The sequence below is a fragment of the Megalobrama amblycephala genome, linkage group LG1 (assembly GCF_018812025.1).
Source record: "Megalobrama amblycephala isolate DHTTF-2021 linkage group LG1, ASM1881202v1, whole genome shotgun sequence".
NCBI classification, from domain to species: Eukaryota; Metazoa; Chordata; class Actinopteri; order Cypriniformes; family Xenocyprididae; genus Megalobrama; species Megalobrama amblycephala.
The window spans coordinates 45,518,561-45,539,141 of NC_063044.1; the positions used below are offsets into that span (position 1 = coordinate 45,518,561).

The 20,581-nt window shown below is 37.1% G+C and overlaps 2 protein-coding genes across 4 annotated transcripts in view; one reads left to right on the plus strand and one right to left on the minus strand.

The window, feature by feature from the left end:
- gna13b (guanine nucleotide binding protein (G protein), alpha 13b) overlaps positions 1-4,757 on the minus strand; it is a 31,388-nt gene extending 26,631 nt beyond the window's left edge. Inside the window, exon 1 of the mRNA XM_048195764.1 lies at positions 4,402-4,757. Within this exon, the coding sequence (XP_048051721.1) occupies positions 4,402-4,684 (283 nt within the window). The 5' untranslated portion in view covers positions 4,685-4,757. The remainder of the gene's footprint in view (positions 1-4,401) is intronic.
- Positions 3,121-19,448, plus strand: rgs9a (regulator of G protein signaling 9a). 3 transcript variants are annotated; one of them, XM_048195748.1, is made up of 21 exons: positions 3,121-3,275; positions 3,498-3,503; positions 6,832-6,921; positions 7,642-7,796; positions 7,907-7,992; positions 9,389-9,485; positions 9,979-10,029; positions 10,143-10,249; positions 10,334-10,385; positions 10,599-10,657; positions 11,787-11,863; positions 12,045-12,126; positions 12,214-12,273; positions 14,405-14,434; positions 14,526-14,587; positions 14,670-14,783; positions 15,143-15,258; positions 18,069-18,156; positions 18,246-18,384; positions 18,512-18,594; positions 18,775-19,448. In XM_048195748.1, the coding sequence occupies exons 5-21, from the start codon at positions 7,927-7,929 to the stop codon at positions 18,929-18,931; spliced, it is 1,440 nt and encodes a 479-aa protein (XP_048051705.1). In that variant the 5' UTR covers positions 3,121-3,275; positions 3,498-3,503; positions 6,832-6,921; positions 7,642-7,796; positions 7,907-7,926; the 3' UTR covers positions 18,932-19,448. The 3 variants fall into 3 exon arrangements, with proteins under 3 accessions (XP_048051705.1, XP_048051711.1, XP_048051719.1); XM_048195754.1 differs by having other exon boundaries at positions 7,910-7,992; XM_048195762.1 differs by lacking the exon at positions 7,642-7,796.
- Positions 19,449-20,581: the final 1,133 nt, after the last annotated feature.

Consider the following 20,581-nt stretch of genomic DNA (forward strand, 5'->3'; position numbering starts at 1 on the left):
ATAATACGCCAAATGTCGATAGTTTTATCAAATTAAACAGTGAACCTCTAATAAGAGCAGCTTTGCAGATGAAGTTCATGTATAGTGAGTGAGACAGAAGACACTGAAATCATCACAAGCGTCACACACGCGTTAGTATGTGTGTAGTAGTAAATGAAAATGCAGCACTAATTCATACAGATTTCAGATTTCAATAGCATTCATTTCTAGCTTTAATATTCGCAGACAGTAGTCCATATCCATATCTGAAAATTACATTCCGTGACGTTCCACTTTATACAGTAAGTTCTATTGGTGACTGGATTCTGTGATTTCATCCGTGTATTCTGCATTGTGGAAATCATTTGGCTCTGCATGGTATGCGCAGTATTAAAGAGAGTTAGCTTTTTGAGTTATTTATTGTTGTGTAATAAAGTTGTTTCCATTAGTGTAAGAAGGGTATGCAGTTAATAGAAGTCCGCTCTCTATGCGCTCTACATTGCGCTTCATGGCCATTGAATAGAGACAGCAGCTGTTTCAGCTATGCAACATCGGTCTCGAAATTGAAACCGGTATACCATATGAACCGGTATACCGCCCAGCACTAGTAGTATGGTTAGTTTCTTCTGCATTTATTAATGCAAAACAATAGTAATCTTATGATTAAATTACTTTTATGATTATAAAGCCCCCCAGTGCTACCAAATCAGGTGCTGGTGCCACCATCTGTAGCTCTCAAATGTTAGTCTGGAGCCCTTTCTCTACTACTACAACAAAATGTTTAATTTTTTTTTTTTTTTGCCTTCATTAGTTTATTTTAAACCATAAACAAAGTTTAGAACGAAAGAGACACTCAGTAGTGCAGAAAACTGAAAGTGCAGAAAGAAGCGCTCAGAAGCATAACCCCTTTGACACATCCCACATCTGTTATGAAGTGGTGCATCCATGTGACCTCAGAATATGCATGTGCACTTTGACCTTAAAATTGACTATGTCTAACAAAACAACTCCCCAAATCTTTAACTGCAGATGTTAATGGAACCTTTGGTGTAGATGAGGTCTGGATGAGAACTAGCATCAGCAAGATATAATTTCACATCAAATTCTATAAACAGCAGGACGCAACAAATGCATGCTGGGTTAAACTATTCAAGATTATAAACAGAATCATGCCTGAGTTAGAAAAGATAAACAACCTGCTAGACCTCGGAAGACAAATCACATAAGGCAGGATTTCATCCACACCGTCCAACAAACTCATAGGATAAACTACACTGACACACAGCTGGTGCTTCAGTCCAGTTACACAATGTGAACACTCAGGACTGTTATTCTGTTCTGTCAAGTGAAATCGTTTGGAAAGGAGTAGTTCACTGAATGAGCCTGGCTAAGTTCCTCATGCCCACTTCAGGCTCTAACAATGTGCATTAAAAGTTGTTCACACCTGCCCTCTGACCTTTCTAAACCAAAGAGGAAAGCCCTGATGTTTTCAGTCAATTCTTTTGGACTGACATACACTACCATTCAAAATGTTGAAATTAATACTTTATTTCATAAAAAACATTATATGGGTCAATGACATGACAGGTCATTTTTTTGTCCAAAGGCTCTAATAATAATAAAAAACAAAGATATGACATCCAAAGTATGTTAGGTAGTACAACTAGATCTCTTTTATTAAATCCAAAAGGTTTTAATTATATTATGCCACATATAAAAAGTATTTTAAAGATTTTGAAGTGTCAAAAGGTAATTTGGTTTAACCATCCAAAGGCCAATACAGCCATTTCATTATGATTAAAATATCTTAAAATGTAATAAATGTATATATTTTTTATTCTGACATTATTTTATAACTGCACCAACATAGTGCAAAATGGTATTAAAATTATGTGTAGAAGTCGTTGCTTTGTTATGAGAAAGAATGTTTGGAAAAAAATAATTTCATTGATGTCATTCGGAGTAACCAATATAAAGGGACCATTTTGGATCAAGTCATGCGGTCAATATCATGTGACAGGATGTGACATCATTCAGACACCTGCAAAGGAGCACATGGTCATGAAACAAAGTAACTAACTCTCTTAACTATTTGAAAAATTCATGTTTTCACTTGCTCATACGCATGTCCCGAAACATCAGGTCATTCGGTACAACCGCTATAAAACATGGAAAATGTTGTAATATTTTAAAAACTTGTACTAAATATAAAAATGCTTGATTGTCCTTTTGCTAGCTAGCTAGATAGATAGATATCAGCTAGACAAAAAAGACAAAGCAGACAAAAGCAGTGTTAATTGATTATAAAGACTACATAATCTCATTGTTAACACTTAATAAAAATTTTACACTTTTAAAAACCTTATTCATCAATGACCCATATATATTTGTAACAAAGTCAAAGTTTTTACATTTAAAATAAATGCTGTTCTTTTGAACTTCTATTAATCAAACAATACTGCAAAAAAGTTTCCACAAAAATATTAAGCAGCACAACCGTTTTCAACATTAGCAAATCATATCAGAATGATTTCTGAAGGATCATGTGACACTGAAGACTGGAGTAATGATGCTGAAAATTCAGCTTTTCCATCACAGGAACAAATTACATTTTAAAATATATTAAAAATAGAAAACTGTTATTTTTAATGGGTTTTTGATCTAACAAACGCAGCCTGGGTGTACATAATAGGCTTCTTTCAAATACAAATTTAACCGACCCCAAACTTTTCAATGTAATACCCTCCATCACTGGGTACTGGCACTACTGGCTAGCGCTTCATCAGGTCGCAGGGCAGCTGCAGTGCTAAAACATGCAGGCTAACTGGTTTACATAACTATTTGTCTTAGAGATGTGATCACTGGCCATTCGGATCTGTCAAACAGTCAGAAACCTTTCTGCTTCACACATAACATCTCTACAGACACATGCGAGTTGAATGTCTCGTCAATCGTGTGAAAGGAATCAAAATGCTTTCGGATTGTTAAAGTGTCTCTAGTCATTATAGGGAGAAATTTCCATGTTTTCTGGAATGCCTTACGATTAGATCCAAGCAGCCATTTGACTAAATGCTTCCTGTTTAAGTTGAGTTAGGGAAGGATATGATGTTAGCGACTGCTTCAGACGAGTCTCTGCGAGATCACAGCTGAACCATTTGTCATTGTGGTGCCTTTGTAAATGGTGACCGCTATGACATATTAATCTAATACAGGAAATCTCAAAATCTTTTCACAGCAATAGGCACTGGAAATCCCCAACTGAGGCAGCCCAAACGGGGAGCCCCGCGTTATACAAGGTGGGTATAGTGATTTATCACATCCCCTTTTTTAACGACAAAAAGCATGTCAGAAGGCGGAAACCTAACATGAACTCCTGGGAGATATACATATATAAAAAAGACATGCCTAAAATTCTTAATAACATTCACTTTTTGAGGATCATCTGATACATTTAGCTTGTTTCAAACTGTCTAAATCTCTGAGTCAGAAATAGTAAAGCTGGTTTGTTTCTACAACAGGTGTTGGTGAGTGGTTTGTGCCACTGTTTTAACCCATGTTCCCATCATGTGCTAGTCTGAGAGCTCTGGACTCCACCCATTTCAATGCCCAAAACACGTGAACTCAGACACGTCCTTTACAAGAAATATATACACACAAACACACATGTATACATTTGAAAATCGCCTTATCATCATTTAAAGTTTAAAAATGCCACAATGAAACCAATAACTAAGAGGCTTTGAATATGAGTTGAGTGGTGTGCCTCTGCTAGACACCAGTCTCTTTGTTATTTATGAGACGGGCTCAGCATACCAACAAACAAGAGAGCTGATTTACAATTTAAGCCGGGCTTTACATACTGGATTGATTTATTTTACATAATCCAGTTTCAGTTATGGCATTAACTCGGGACAGACAAAACATTAGCACGCACGAGGCGAGGCTTCGCAGCTTCGAGATTCTGATAAAATGCCAAAAACTAAGATAATACTGGGTATAATATTTCGGAAACGAAAATGTATGGTTCTTTTAAAGTGCCAGTGTGAGTTTAAGTGAGTCGGAAGAGTCGTGCTCCTTTATGTAGACGTTCAAACTGGAGCGCTAACGGTCGTTTCTGGTGAAATTCAAACCTCTTTTCTTGACAACGGAGATCACGAGTGGGATTGAATTCACATGTTTAATGTGACGACAAGATAGGAGACGATTTAGACAGAAACCAGGTCCTCCGCGGAGGTCTTTGTTCAGGACCGCGGCGGTGAAAAGTTGAGAGAATAACATGGGCGTTTCTCCTGGGCAGGTTACAGCGCAACTTCAGCTAACGCTACAGCTAAACCTCTCATCCCACCCGACCCCGTTTAAAGTCAAGTTTAGACCCGACACGACACTTTGCACAGGACTGTGAATAAGAAACGCGCCTCCTACCTTTCATAACATTACTGTAAATGGTGGTTTTGAACTCTTCTTTGGCCCGCTGATCGAAGTCCTGCCCGTGTATGATGCGCATCTGCTTGAGGAAAGTGGACTTGCCGCTCTCTCCGGCGCCGAGCAAAAGTATCTTGACTAACCGTTTCACATAGGGTTTGTCTTTCATAAGACCTCGGTCAATTTCTTTAGATTTCCTTAGTTGTTCCGCCTCGCTGCTGTTCAGAAGACAGTTTGGAAAACAAACGGATAGAAAGGACCGGGACGGCAGGAAATCCGCCATCTTTGTGCAACTTCATCGATACAGTAGGGAGTGAAACTGCGCGCGCCTGAGTGCTAGTGGCGGGCGGGGCGTCGTTACCATAACACTGGCGCGCGCGCGCAGTTCTCTGCTCTCTGATCAAAGTTTTGGGCGGGTTCGGACAGGGCGAAAAGTTGTACCCTATTTAAAGGATTAGTTCACTTTCAAATAAAATTTTCCTGATAATTTACTCACCCTCATGTCATCCAAGATGTTCATGTGTTTCTCTCTTCAGTCGAAAAGAAATTAAGGTTTTTGATGAAAACATTCCAGGGTTATTCTCCATATAGTGGACTTCAATGGAGCCCAAACGGTTGAAGGTCAAAATTACAGTTTCAGTGCAGCTTCAAAGTGCTTTAAACGATACCAGACGAGGAATAAGGGTCTTAACTGGCGAAACGAGCTGACATTTTCGAAAAAAAAATGTAAATGTATATGCTTTATAAACACAAATTATCGCCTTGTACGTGCTTTCCGCATTCTTCAAAAAGCTTACGCTGTATGTCCTACGCCTTCCCTATTCAACTTAACGCCAGTTCCGTTTTTTCCGTAAGTAGAATAGGGAAGGTGTAGGACATACAGCGTAAGCATTTTGAAGAATGCTGTGTACTTATTCTTTTGAAGAATAAGTGTTTTTTTATTTGAAAGTGGACTAATCCTTTAAGGGTGCGCTCAGTACTTTTTTTTGTTTTAAATTAAAACTTTTAACCCCGTAATATCTTAAATAAGTTTGTATCTCATATAAAATTACATAGTGAGGAAGAAAACATGTCATTTTTATTCAAAGAAAGAAAAATGACATTTGATGCAGATGTTGTTATTTATATAGACAAAAACTAAGATGAAATTCTGACAGCTTGTAATGTAAATCAATGAGATTTTTATAACAGTAGGCAATAGCTGACATAAAATTGCATATAAATATCATTTGTCATTGTTGGCCTATAGCTCCCAATAATATGTCTTAAAGGTCCCGTTTTTCGTGTTTTTTTGAACCTTTGATTGTGTTTATAGTGTGCAATATAACATGTGTTCATGTTTCGCGTGTAAAAAAACACAGTATTTTTCACATAATTTACTTATCTGTATACCGCTGTTTCCACTGTCATAAAAACGGGCTGATGACTTCCTTGTTCTATGAAGTCCCTCCTTCAGAAATACGTAACGAGTTCTGATTGTGCCAGCGGTTCCTGTGTTGTGATTCGACAGCAGTTTAGCGCATCTTGCCCGGAAAGGTCACGCCTCTTACCATAACGTGGAGATGCACGCGCTCAGTGTTATTGTAAACATGTCTTTAATTTTACCCTATCAATTTGAGCCGGAATCAGACCCGGTGATTGGACTGCGGGATGAAAATAACAGCGTTTCGACGACATGGCGACAAACACACTCTACAAACGCAACTCTTGTGTATTCCTGTGGGCGGAGGTTAGTCAAAAAACTGTTTTAGTGACGTCATTAAAGAAGGAAGTAGAGGGATGTAGTCCAAACTGGCCGTTCGATGTAGGCGACTTCTGTTAAATAAAATATCTCGCTTGGCATTGAACTTTGAGCTTTAAAATTTTACAGATTTTATTTATACTCTAACAACAACATTACACACTAACTAAAGTTTGAAACATGGGATCACGAAGAACGGGACCTTTAAGATGGTGTTTAAATGCTTAGTTTTATGATCAAATCTCTGTAGTTTTAATTGTGGGGGGCAAAACATAATGCAGTCAGTGGCGTAGCAAGTCTGCCCTGGGCCCATATGCAAAATATTTTAACGGGCCCCCGCGTTCCCTGGGCCCACGCTGAGGGCCACCCAATCCGCTCGGGCCAATATGCACATGCATAGGCCTACCATGCATACTCAAGACGCTACACAAATGAATGCAATGTAATACAATGATGATTGAGAGAGAGAACCACAAAGCCACAAACGTTCCTCAAAAGCCTGATGTGTCAGATTTGATACATTTTAACATGTTTTTTTTTAATCAAAACCCATGCTTCTTGAATTATTTATAACAGCATAAAATATATTTGTATGTTTACTTTATAAAAATCATAAAAGATTTTACAGCAAAAAGACACATACATGAATTAATGAAGCATTTATATTGGGTTTTTTATGGGGCATTAAGATCCACAGGTAAGGACTCCCTGCTGGCATCACTAACACCTCTTCCAGCAGCAACCATAGTCTTCCTAGGACCAGGAGCTCTCCCATCCAGGTACTTTAGACCAGGCTCAACCCTGCTTAGCTTCAGTGGACTACAGGCTGATATAACTGTGGGCATGAACGATGTACACATGTACAATAACCTGAAGGTGGACATTTTAGAATGATACTAAAAGGCCTTTTACTTGCTGAAAAATGTATAAACTATCACTCACTGTCAGAAAAAAGGTATGGTGCTTGGGCAGTACCCAATGGTACAAAGATAAAAAGGTACTAATATGTACCTTTAAGGTACAAATATGGACTTTTAAGGTACTTATATGGACCATTTAGGGGTAAGTAAGGTACAAAGATGTACTTTTTCACTTTTGTACTTTAGGGTACTGCCCCAGTGACAAGCTCCATACCTTTTTTTCTGACAGTGACTAGATGGCACATAGCAGATTGTGTGCAACAAGTTTTTCAGCAAGGCAGGCCTTAGTTAGAATGAATCATTAAATGATACAGTAGGCCTTATAGGGCTAATGGCACTTAAATCAGCTGAATCTCATGTAAGTCAAGTGTATTGCTCATTTCTAAATTTGTAGAGGGAGTGCACCTGTACAATAACAATACATTGCATCTGCTTACTGTTTCTGGATGATTTCATTCAGGGGACCAATATTGCTCAGCTGAGTAATTTCTCATAGGCCTTTAATCAGGCTGTAACTGAAACGGCAATTTCTGGTAATGGAAAAACAGCGCAGATAAAATGAAATGTACATTCCCATAGGAAACAGTGGCGAGAGAGTGTCTGTCTCTCGGTCGCCGCCTGTCGGTGTGTTTGAGCAGCACAGTGCCCGCTGATGCTCTGATGACAGACAGATTGGAGATACAGAAGAGAGAGCTGCGCTGTGATTGGCCGCTGCCCGTCCCTGTTTTCTCCTGGTGTGTGTGTGTGTGTGAGGCGTAGCAGAGACCTGCACTGTCCACCACTCTCAGAAAACCTGAACTTAAATTCTCATTAACACACAGGAATTGTTTTCTTCTTTTAAAAGTAGTTTTCGCGGACTACAAAATGACAATAAGATCGGACCGAGACCATGGACAACATTATCGGCCACGGATGGTCTGCCTTAAAAAGGTAAGTTCATTCTTTTAAGGCAAAGTAAGCAAATGATGATTTATTTAGTTTCTTAATAAGATCCATTATTGAACAATTAACTCACCTTATATACTAGCTATTTGTATCTGTTCATTCTGTTGTAAATATACCCTAATATATCTTTCCTGGTAGAGTTTCATAAATGTAACTGACTTTCCAACACATTTTTAATTATATAATTATATAGGCCTACATTTTATTATTTCTAAAATCCTTAATGCTGTTCTAACAGTGTCATGATTTAAATAGAAACCAAAACTCTCAGACCGTCCATAGAATAACCCAATATTTAACTGTATTTTTATTTTATTTTATACTTGTGTCTGAAGCCTGTGTATTCTTAGCTTCTTGGAGAGATCCTATTCATTGAAGAGATTCGCTCTAAAAGAGCTTTCTGATTCAAAGCCAATTAGCCTGGAGTCATGCCACATCTGACAGCTTGCCTTAAGAACCGCATCTCTTACTCTAAGTTCAAAGGCCATGCATGTTGCCATAGTACAAGTGTGTCAAACTCACCTGTAACAAAAATTTACTTTAGTTGTTAAACCTTGGTGTAGCTACCCTTGCAGAGCTCATGTAAGAGTAAAATATTCATTAAGACGTTATTCACAGACAAAATAAAGTTTTTTAGGTCAATGGGCCCTTCCCTGCTGACTTGTAATGAAGAAACTATCGATTTTAAAGTGTGTGAATTTATGGGTTTATACACTACAGCATATACACTCTTCTTTATTGGCTTGAATGAAGAACCTTTGACATCCATGGAAGTTTTCCATTGCATAGAAGGTTCTTTATAGGAGAAAAAGATTCTTTAGATTATTAAAATGTTCTTTATACTAAGAAAATGCTTCTTTTAAGAACTGTTCACTGAAAGCTTCTTTGGAGAACCAATACTGGTTCTTCTATGGCATCACTGTGAAACCTCTCTTTTGGAACAGTTATTTCTAAGAGTGTAGAAAACTATTAACAAATATTTTATGCCACACACTTTGGGAAAATAAACTGGCTTAATTATGCAAATACTTGAGAAAAAGATTGTTTAACTGTGTAACTTTTCTTTTCTCATGCCATTCTGTGGCCGTGTCTTTGAAACCCCTGCCATTGCACAACATCTACTGGAAAAAAAACCCAAACATTTATAAGGTTTTAATATTTGTATGGAAATCTTTTGGTATATGGGTCCCCATGTACAACTGAAACAGTGTGTCATTCTGAAATGTGACTTCAAAAGTTGCTGGGACTGATACTTCCTTTTCTTGAGCATTGTATTGTATCCTCTAGCACTTCCTTCTATATATTAACCCTTTTATATTATAAAAACATAATCCTTTATAAAAATAAAACTTTCATATATTAAACTTCCTGAATTTCACAGGTGGAGGCCATAGTGGTTCAGATGCAGGACCCATCGACTGGAGTGAAGGGATCAGACCAGAAGCTAAATGTTACATCCATTCCCCATGCGTTAGCTGGTGAGTTTGTAAAGGAGTAAGAGTCCTACTGAAATTAACACTGTTCACAGATTAGCGTGTATTGTATACTGTACATTTCCTTTCAGTCTATATACAGACACAAGCGTTGTGCTGCCAGATCATAATCTGACGGCACTGGCTATATACAGCAGACTTCAATTGGATGAGATCTTTGCTACTTTAGGTTCCAAAGTTGCTCTTTAATCTCTGCAACTGTTGTCGACAAATCTAGCGAGCCAGGAACTTGAACTTCATCTTAAATTGAACCTGGGTCTTGTAGTAGTAATCTTGAGATTTAAAAAAGCACAAATGCATGAAAATTGTTAAATATTTTCGACAGCATTTCATCAAAATTTAGTGTTGGGACATACACTGACATGCTTAATAATTAATTTAATTTAATTTTTGAACTAGATATGGTTATTTTCATGTGCTCAACACACTTTATTACTCAGAGTTAGAGTTGTCATGATAGTTTCTGCTTGTCTCACAGGTCAGGACATTGTTGCATGGATCTCCAAACATATGAACATGGACAATGATGGTAACTGTGAAAATATATTGTTTTGAATAATTAATAATTTGGAAAAAAATATGCTTTAAATGTGTTTGAATACATTACTTGGCACAATAATGTCCTTGAATGATCTTTGGCAGAGGCTCAAGCATTTGGCACAATGTTGGTGGCCTTCGGGTACATCTACCCTCTGCAGGACCACAAAAAGCTTATCCTCAAACCAGATGGCAGTTTGTACCGCTTTCAGGTAACTGTGTCAGGAGACCTTGTATCTTTAAAAATGTTTAAATGATGGTGCATAGTAATCAGGTGACCTTTTCTCTCTGTCTAGACCCCCTATTTCTGGCCTGTGCAAAAAGGGAAAGCTGAGGACACCGATTACGGTTTGTGATATATTCTGGCTATTCACAAACGTCTGGTTGCAGAATTAAAAAAACATGTCACATAAACACATTTTATGAAGTGCAATTTATAATTACAATTTATATTGAATCTGTGTCTGAAAATCTGCTGACCAGAGGTCTTTCATTTACCCATTTAAAGAGACATGTTTGTATGTTACCATCCCATAATAAAAGTGTTTTCTGTCACTAAAGCAATCTATCTGGCAAAGAGAAACATTCGAAAAAAGGGAGTGCTTGATGCTTATGAACAGGTATGTAAAAATATTAATTTGATTACTCATTAGGGTAGTTATTATTTGGAATAATTGTAAAGTCGGCGTAAAATGGATGTTGCAGTAGTCTCTGTTGTGAGAAGAATATTCTCTGTTATATCCGAGTGAAACAGCTTCTCAAACAAGAAAAAATGTTGGGGGCGGGACTTGACTTGGCCATTGGGAACTGATTGGATCGTTGGATGGTTGTGGTTCGCTATTGGTTGATCTCACGTGAGTGACAGGTTGACCCGCCCTCGTGCCAGTATACACGTCATCAGAGAAGAGAAGAGATGTTGCTACAAGAGGATGATTAAGTTATTTTGATTAAAGATTACAAGGGCACATGAATGTAAAAAAAAAATGATGTGAACAGATAAATCATTTATAATAAATAAAGCAATATTACATAAAAAAAAACCAAGAATTGTCAATGGAAGTACATCAGAGTGAAACTTATTGTCCAAAAAGGAAGCAATTTAGGGCGGGGACTTCTATTCATCAGTTGTTGATTGCATGGAGGCAGATCTGAACGTGAGCTTGCGGGGTTTAAACGAAGTCTTGCATACATCACCAGAGAGAAGTCTGTCGTTACACTGTAACACTGAGTTATGCCATTTTGATTTAAAATTACAGGCTCAAAATTAAAAAATAAAAATAAACATATGAATGGATGAATCATTCACAATAGGCTTTATGCCGAATGTCACAAGAACAAACAGGAAAACAGGTCTCATTGCATCCGCTTGTTGGAGAAGTGTTAACGGCAGCATGAACTGATGGTGATACCTGACTTTTACGGTAATCAGCTAACCTAGTTAGTTGTTTTTATTGTTGCGTTTTATTCAATTTTAATATTCGAATGTTAGTGAGAAGAAGAAAAATAAAAACTTTTAGATATCAATCTGCATATGCAATGGACATTGGTTATGCTCATCTTGAAGATGTCTTGAGTAAAACATCCCAATATTTAAAGAAGCGATGTGACCTGTTTTACAAAATACGGAAGTTTGTTGTGCATGACCTGCATAATATCAGTAACATGCATTTAGAAAATAAATAGGGTGAATTTCCATTTCCTGTTGACATTAATGACATTATACAGTAACATTTTTGTGTATTTTAACAGGAGGAATACAACAAACTCCACAAATGGATGAACCACAAATGGGATTTTATCGTGATGCAAGCTAAAGAGCAGTACCAGTGAGTTTCTATACTCTCCTTCTGTCTTAGAAAATGTACATGGTTACTGCTATTTCAGTGTTTTCAGTGTCCATCAGCTATATTTCTGTCATGCGATTTGTCCTTTAACATCCCTTACTAAATCTTTAGTACCGTGATGTTATTAGTGCTTACTTTATTTTATTGTGTTCTGTTTTTCAAGGGCTGGGAAGCTGCGTCAGAAGGCAGACAGAGTTGTGTTTGACTGTCAGGAGAGAGCCTACTGGATTGTCCACAGGCCTCCAGTAAGTGGTTGACGGAAGCTGCTAGTTTAGAGTTGCTTTGAAGACACTATGATGAGGATACAGTTTCTTTTCTTATTCTGTCTACAGCCACAAACACACAGCGCTATGGATGTCCTGGATCGTCATATTGACCCTAATACAGAGGAGGTAACTGGTGAGTTTCCATGTGAGCCCTCAAAAGTCACCACAATAACTCATCCAGAGCATCAGTAATGATTGATGTCACTTGATGATTCTGCTAACCATCAGCAAGGCCATTATGAACCTAAAAAATTCTGTCATCATTTACTCATATCTTTCCAAACCGGTATGACTTTCTTTAAACTGTGGAACATAAAAGAAGATATCTTGACTGTTTGGAACCAAAAAGCACTGAAGCCATTTGACACCTATTCTGTGCACAAAAACAAAACAAAACATGGAGACATTTCTCAAAATATCTTATTTTATGTTCTACAGAAGAAGGAAAGTCATACAGTCTTGGAACAATATGAGGGTGAGTTGGGTGAACTATCTCTTTTAATGCTTATGTTACTGTGGGAGGGACTCCATAGGCTCTAACTATAGAGCCGATTAGCAGTGTGTCTGTCTCAGTCCTGGGATGGCCATCTAGATTCTCTCACAATCTGCTTTACGATATAAGAGGATTTTTGACCTGCTGATCTTTCGAGGAGATCCCCTTCCTTCCACCCACCCTTTCCCCACATTGGGCGTGTTGTTGGAAATACACTAGGGCAGCTTATCATCATATTACCGTTTTGCTGATGCTGCTGCTGATGATAACTTACAAATCTACAATTTATTTTAAACTCAGTATGAAACGATGAACACCGTACAAAGGGCCGGTTGGAAAGTGAATAGATTAAAATGTTATGATATTACACTTTGATGTTCTAGGGATAGTAATGAAATCAGAGAATTTAATCACTGTCATGTCGTTTCAGATTTGTATGACTTTCTTTCTTCTGGGGAACACAAATGATATTTTTGAGAATAAATTAATTAACTGTTTTTGTTGATGTAATAAAAAGTCAGTGGGATCCAAAACACCACTGGACTCCATTGACTTCCAGTGTATGGAATGAAATAGAACATTGAGACATTTCTCAAAATATCTTTTATGTTTCACTTATGAAAGAAAGTCATACAGGTTTGAAACAACATGAGGGTGAGTAAATGATGACAGAATTTTCATTTGTGCGTAAACTGTCTCTTTAAAATGCATAAAGTCTTATAATAAGTTACATTACTGTTCAAAAGTTTGGGGTCAGTATGAAAAAAAAGAATACATTTAAAGAAATCAATACTGTTATTCAGAGGGAGTGCATTAAAATGATCCAAAGTGATGGTAAAGACATTTGTAATGTTAAAAAAAAAAAAAAGCTGTTTATTTGAACTTTCTATTCATTAAAGAATCCTGAAAAAATATATCACGGTTTCCTTAAAAGTATTAAGCAAACTGTTTTCAACAATGATAATAATAAGAAATGTTTATTGAGCAGCAAATCATCATATTAGAATGATTTCTAAAGAATCATGTGACACTGAAGACTTCACAGGAATAAATAATACATTTTAAAATACATTAAAATTTTTAAAATACATTATCATTTAAATTGTAATAATATATCACAATATTACCGTATTTACTGTATTTTTGATCAAATAATTACAGCCTTGGTAAGCATAAGAGACTTCTTTCAAAAACCTTAAAAAATCTTACCAACTCCAAACCTTTGAACAGCAGTGTCATGATCAATCATAATAATATTATTTAAACTTATAATATGTGGTGTATATAACTCTGTTTGACTGCTTTGAGAGATTAGACTGTGAATCTGTTAATGTGATTGTCTCTTTTTCTCTCTTTCCTTTCCACGCAGATTTGTACTAATACGTCTTCAGTTTTCAAGATGATTCCTATAAACACACACACACACAAACGAGAGAGCACAAACTGCCCTTTCAAGCCTTGAATATCATTCAAACACTCAGAAATACTTTTTGAACAAGTGTGTATGTATAGTGTGCCACAGTACATCCCTGCTATTGTACCCTGAGCATAATTTCAGGACATTGACTGTCCCTTTTTATTATTCAATGAAATTAAAACTGTGGCTTTATGTAGTTGCCTGTGCTTGTTTGTGTTTGGCAAGACACTATGTAGATATCACACATAATACATCAATTGTGTTTGACAGAATAGCATGTAGCGAGTTGATCTTGTGGTGTCTTGTCAGGATGTAACAGGATGTTGTTTCTTCCTTTTATTTTTCAGAAAAAAACCTATGATTATTATAGAAGAATCGTAAGTGACAATGAGTCTTTACACACATTTAGAGAACTGGTTGTTTTCTATTTAATGATATTGATTAATTGGCTCAAATTGTATATTTTAGATCATCTACACACAACAGGCCGTCATGAGGTCAAGGGTCAAGTCTACAGTATCTCTTGGAGCGTAAGTCAAAATTACCAAAACAGAACAGTTTTAGTTGGCACCTAAATGTGCTTCTTCTAAATATCTTTTTCTTCGCATTCAGCCTGGTCAAGTATATGACAACATTTAAGAATCACGACCCGTTCCTCACGCCCTGCCTTCCTAGCAATCCCTGGCAAACTGATGATGACACTTACTGGGAGCTGAACATGGCAGAGTAAGAGCTTTCTAAATTAATTATAGTTCAATTCATTCATTTTACACTATGTAACTTTTTTTGTTCAAAGTTTATAAAAGTTATATAATGAGTGAGTACATCTTAAATCCATCTTTCAAACTGTGTTTTTGTCTTATCCTGAATCACTAAGTGTTTATATCTGAACTATTTTAGATGGCAGCCACTGCAAAGTAGCCCAGTCATATACATAAACAGAGAGAAGTAGCTCCTGCTACAGTGTTCTTCTGCATGCAGTTTTGTTTATTAACCGCTAGAGCGCCAAAAGTTACATAGTGTACCTTTAAATCGGTGTATTATTATTATTCAGTGTACAAATTGGTGTATTACGTTTTTTACAGTGTTGAAGTTCCCACAAAGATGAGAGTGGAGCGCTGGTCCTTTAGCTTCTACGAGTTGCTTAATGACCCACGGGGCCGTGCAGACTTCAAGATTTTCCTAAAGAAGGAATTCAGTGGTTTGTGAATTTAATTAATGCTTTGACTAATTGTTGGTATAAAGAAAAATGTCTATCATAATCTTTATCTATTATATCCGTCATTCACTCACCCTCATGACTTACTTTCTTCTGTAGAACACAAAAGGAACATTGTTGAATAATGTGCTAGACATTTTTTGAATAATTTAAGTACTTTGATTTCTTTTATTTCAGTTGCATTTTAAATTTTTGTTTAAAGTTTTTTTTTTTTTAGTTTATGTAATATTAAACTCACCCTGACTTTGTCAATTAACATAAATGATTTTAAAGGGTTAGTTCATCCCAAAATGAAAATTCTGTCATTAATTCCTCACCTTCATGTTGTTCCAAACTTTCGTTCATCATCGGAACACAAATGAAGATAATTTTGATGACCGAATGCTGTCAGATTTCCTTCCATAGACTGCCTTTGCAACTAAAACTTTGACTTTTCAAAAAGTTCACAAAGAGATCGGAAAACGAATCCATAATTTTCTCAAGAGACTTGATTGCTTTTTATGACAAACAGATTTAATTTAGGCTTTTACTTGCATATTAGTCTCGTGTAGCCAGAGCTTCAGACTGACAGCAGACGGTCTGGACTCTATCGCAGCTATCGATTTAATTTAGGCTTTTACTTGCATATTAGTCTCGTGTAGCCAGAGCTTCAGACTGAAGGCAGAAGGTCTGGACTCTATCGCAGCTTTCAGTGAAACTGGCCAAGGACCGCCCAAGAGGCCGTTTGACTGACGTGTAACGCAACCAATCACAGTTCATTTTGTTCCACGTCATGTTTAGGGGCGTGAAAATGTAAAGTCGATGTGCCTACAATAACAGACTGGCTTGTATCTAATAAATTATTCTAATTAAGAATGTTGTGCAAGTTCACTGTAACAATGGAACTGTGAACTTCACATACTTTTGAAAATCCAGCGTTTAGTTGATCCTGGAAAACTCTCATTGTCACAGTTGTTAACACGACGGTTTTCTTCTTCCATGAGGGGGTTTTGCGTCATGGCATTAGTTTCTAGGCGGACCGTTAAAGAACGCGACACACACGTCTCCCGGACATCCTGTAGAATTCAACCAACCAGATGATGACTTTGAAAATCCTGAAGTATAGTTAAGTGTGCCACATGCATCAGACATTCAGCCAACAGTCCGTGAGCGTGACGTCTGAGGCTGAGACTACTCGCATTGATTGAACCTTGATCAGTGATCATAAACAGAACCTAACTTGAATGACGCACAAGAACAAACCTCTTCTGGAAGCTCAAACATGCTGCGTAACACATGAGAATGAACCTCATTGGTTACGCAGCACATTTGAGCTTCCGGAATAGGTTTGTTCTTGTGTGGAAGGGTGAGTGATTAATGACAGAATTTTCATTTTGGGGTGAACTAACCCTTTAATAGTTGCTTATTTATTACTTATATTGTAATTCATATGATTGTGGAACAAAATGAAGGTGAGTAAATCCATTTCCATTTTTAGGCATACTATTTCTATTAGTAATTAGGGCCCAAGCACCGATGGTGTGAGGACCCTATTGTAATTGCTTGGCCAATTCTTCTTCTTCTCCTAAATGAATCACATTTTTGAGGGTCTAAACATGCTCGAAAACTCATGGAACTTTGCACATGCGTCAGAAGTGGTGAAAATGTACATCTGATATGGGTTTCAGAGTTAGGTGTGGCAAAATGGCTCATTAGCACCACCTACAAAATTTCAATTAAGTGCCCTTTGCGCTCTGTTTCACGTGCAGTTTTGAAATTCGGTAGACAGATGTAACAGCCCAATACCTACAAAAAAGCCCATGGGTGCAAAATCTAAAAACCCAACAGGAAGTGAGATCATTTGAAAATTCTTTACAAAATTTTGGCAGTTTTTGCCATTTCCAGATGTTGCACTTTAACGAACCCCTCCTAGAGCTTTAATCAGATCAACATCATATTTGGTCAGTCTAATCTAAAGGCCTTTGCAACATTAAATTGACAAGATCATGAGTTTTCCATGAAGGGCGTGTCCGTGGCGGACTGACTAAGCTCGATGTTTCACCATGAAACAGGAAGTTGTTGTAACTCGGGCATATAATGTTGGATATGCCCCAAACTTCACATGTTTTATTAGAGTCCTGGCCTGAAGGCATCAACATGCCAACATTCAGTTACAGTCATAGCGCCACCTGCCGACAACACTTAATCATGAAACACTTGGCTAGGTGCTAAGACATCTACATGGCAATATTAAGTTACGGTCAAAGTGCCAACTGTTGGCAACAGGAAGTGTGACACTTTGAAATGACTTGGCCATAATTCTCCGGTATTTACTCACTTACATGCACGTCGCCCACTGTTCACTGTTTTCCTGATGCCAACGGGTGGCGGTGAGCCCAGGTGCGAGGGCCCTTTCATCGCTGCACTGCAAAAATGCTGTTCTTATTTAGAGTTTTTGTTTTGTTTCTAGTCAAAATATCTTAAAGTTAAGTGAGTTTTTCCTTAAAACAAGCAAAATAATCTGCCAATGGGGTAAGCAAAATAATATTTCAAACCAAAAATAAGCTATATAATCTTGTTTTCAGTTTGGATTAACATTTTTTTTTTTGCTTGTTTTAAGGAAAAACTCACTTAATTTTGACTTATTTTTTCTAAAAACAAGAAAATAATTTTTACTTGTCAAGAAAATGCTTCTTGATCTAAGAATTTTTAGATATTTGGACTGGAAACAAGACAAAAATTCTAAGTAAGAACAGCATTTTTTGCAGTGTGCTTGCAGCTTTAATTGAATATGTTTTTCTTTTTCACTGCAGGTGAGAATCTGGCTTTCTGGGAAGCCGCTGAGGAGTTGAGATGGGGCACAGCAGCTTCTATGTCAGAGAAAGCAGAACAAGTTTTCAAGTGAGATACTCAATATTTTTGCACATCATTGCTTTACATGTATTTTGCATGTCAGGCCTACATTTCTCAGCATCTCATTTTTTTTGTAGAACCTTTTTGGCCCCAGGAGCACCACGCTGGATCAATATTGATGGCAGGACAATGGGTCTTACAGTAAAAGGCCTGGAGCATCCTCACCGATACGTACTGGATGCTGCCCAGACCCACATCTTCATGCTGATGAAAAAGGTGTGATTGTATTCTTGGCTCTATTTTTGTGATGGCCATTTGTAAGCTTTGTAGTAATTTGAACATTCGCAAGTATTCTTTTAAAATAAAGCTGCACACTGGACATTTCTGAACTCTTTTTATTTAGGATACCTTTTATCGCTACCTGAAGTCACCAGTTTACAAGGAAATACAGAAAAAGGCCATTTCACCAGTACCACACAATTTCTCGTAAGTTTTTTTTGTGTATGTGTTTTCACCAATAATTCATCCTCTTCTACTTGTAAATTTTGCTACTGATTGTAGAAATTGCAATTTCTACACTATTCACCAGTTATTTCAGAAATATAAAACTTTTGTCACCAAACCAGCAGTATTTTGCTATAAAAAGACGTGTTCTCCCCCCTTTAGTGATGCCCAGCTGCAGGAAAACACTAGGAACCGCAGGCCGAGCATCAGCCCCATCATCACCTATCAGAAGGAGCAGGAAGAGAAAGCAAAGGCAGCTGCCGCAGCTGGACCCGTAGACATTAAAAAATTGATGGCCAGCAAACTAGATCGCAAATAGAAAGAGATAAAGATATGTGCTGGAAATGCTTTACTTAATCATCTGACCAATAAAAAGAGACCCATAAAATGTTTCAAGATTTTTTGGGGTGCTCTACATGTACATATCAATACAAAGTCTCACATAGAGCTAAACTTTGCTGTACATAGAATTGCTACCAAATATATAAAAATAACAGTAAAACATTGACAGCTGTGTACATATCACTGCCGAATAGCTAGTTCCAATCATTTGTATTGCTACATCCAAATGATATTTTTGTAGCTGGCTAAATTCTGTAACAAAATGTCATATGCTTGGGTTAAATTATACATGTGGATGACTGATGTGAAATTAGCTGCTTTTTCAGATCACATTTATTTCCATGGAGTGATTGTTAATCCAACACAAAGATTGCATTACCTTCAATCTCTGATCACCTGTATAGCAGTTTCCCATTATAGTGTGAACATGTTTTGTATGTGTGCAGTAGTCATCTGTATCTCTTACTGTAAAACAATAAAAGACAGAATGTTCATTGGTGCAGTGTTGTATGGTGGTTGTAACAAAGCTTGCGGTGTTGGAGAAGCTTTTTAAATTTAAACCAATAATTACAAAGCTACAGTCAAAAGCATTTTTATTCAAATGTCTAACCATTACTTTAATGGTAAAAGAAAAACAAAAAATTGGACCTATAATTTAATTTAAATTGACCTATAATGCCACTTTTACAAGATGTAATATAAGTCTCTGGTGTCTCCAGAATGTGTCTGTGAAGTTTCAGCTCAAAATACCCCACAGATCATTTATTATAGCTTGACAAATTTGCCCCATTTGTGTGTGTCCCTTTAAATGCAAATGAGCTGCTGCCCGTTTTTCAGAAGAGGGCGGAGCTTTAACAGCTCGTGCTTCGGTTGCTCAACAACAATAAAGCTGGAGAATCTCACGCAGCCAAAATGAGGATTGTCAGTAATAGTGTTCAGCCTTACATTGTTCAAACCAGAGTCGGACACTGATGGAGAGACTCAGGAAGAAGTTGCAACTTTTAGAAAGCATCTGGACGTTTCTGAACTGTTAGTGGATACATTTATGTAGTTGCTGTGGAGTTGATTCAACTCATCAACTATCATTAGTTTGTGAAGCAAAATGACGGCATGGCAACAACACTCTAGTACGACAGCTCTTCCTCTTCTCTAAAGCAGCCTAACATGGCCTCACCCCCTTTGTTGGGTGTTCCCGGGGGCACGGTTTATGTCAATTTTGGGGTTTGTGATGTCACCAACCCCGGAAGAAGCTTGTTGTGGCCCTTAAAAAGAGATTTCTGTAAAAGAAAATATCTCCCTTTGCATTGAACTTTGAGCGTTGTAACTTTGCAGACATTGTTTATGCTCAAACAGCAACATTACACACTAACTAAAGTTAAAAAAGTGAAATCATAATCAACCACCCCTTTAACTTTTTCTCATGCTAACCCAAAAATGTTTAAATTAAATATGCACAAGCAAAATTTTAATTAGGGTAACTACAGTAACTAATGAGGATAAAGAGCTAAAATATACATTTACACCAAAATGTAACTTACAAAGAGAAAAAATTGGAACTATTATTGTGCTTCTGATTCACTTAACATTTTTAATCAGAATAAAATTAAAAGCCACTAAAAGCTAATGT

Excerpts from the sequence above, each read along its gene's own strand:
- rgs9a (XM_048195748.1), top strand. The coding sequence starts at position 7,927 with ATGACAATAAGATCGGACCGAGACCATGGACAACATTATCGGCCACGG. Across the intron at positions 11,864-12,044 it reads CAAGCTAAAGAGCAGTACCA|GGCTGGGAAGCTGCGTCAGA; the intron begins GTGAGTTTCTAT and ends CTGTTTTTCAAG. Across the intron at positions 18,595-18,774 it reads CCAGTACCACACAATTTCTC|TGATGCCCAGCTGCAGGAAA; the intron begins GTAAGTTTTTTT and ends TCCCCCCTTTAG.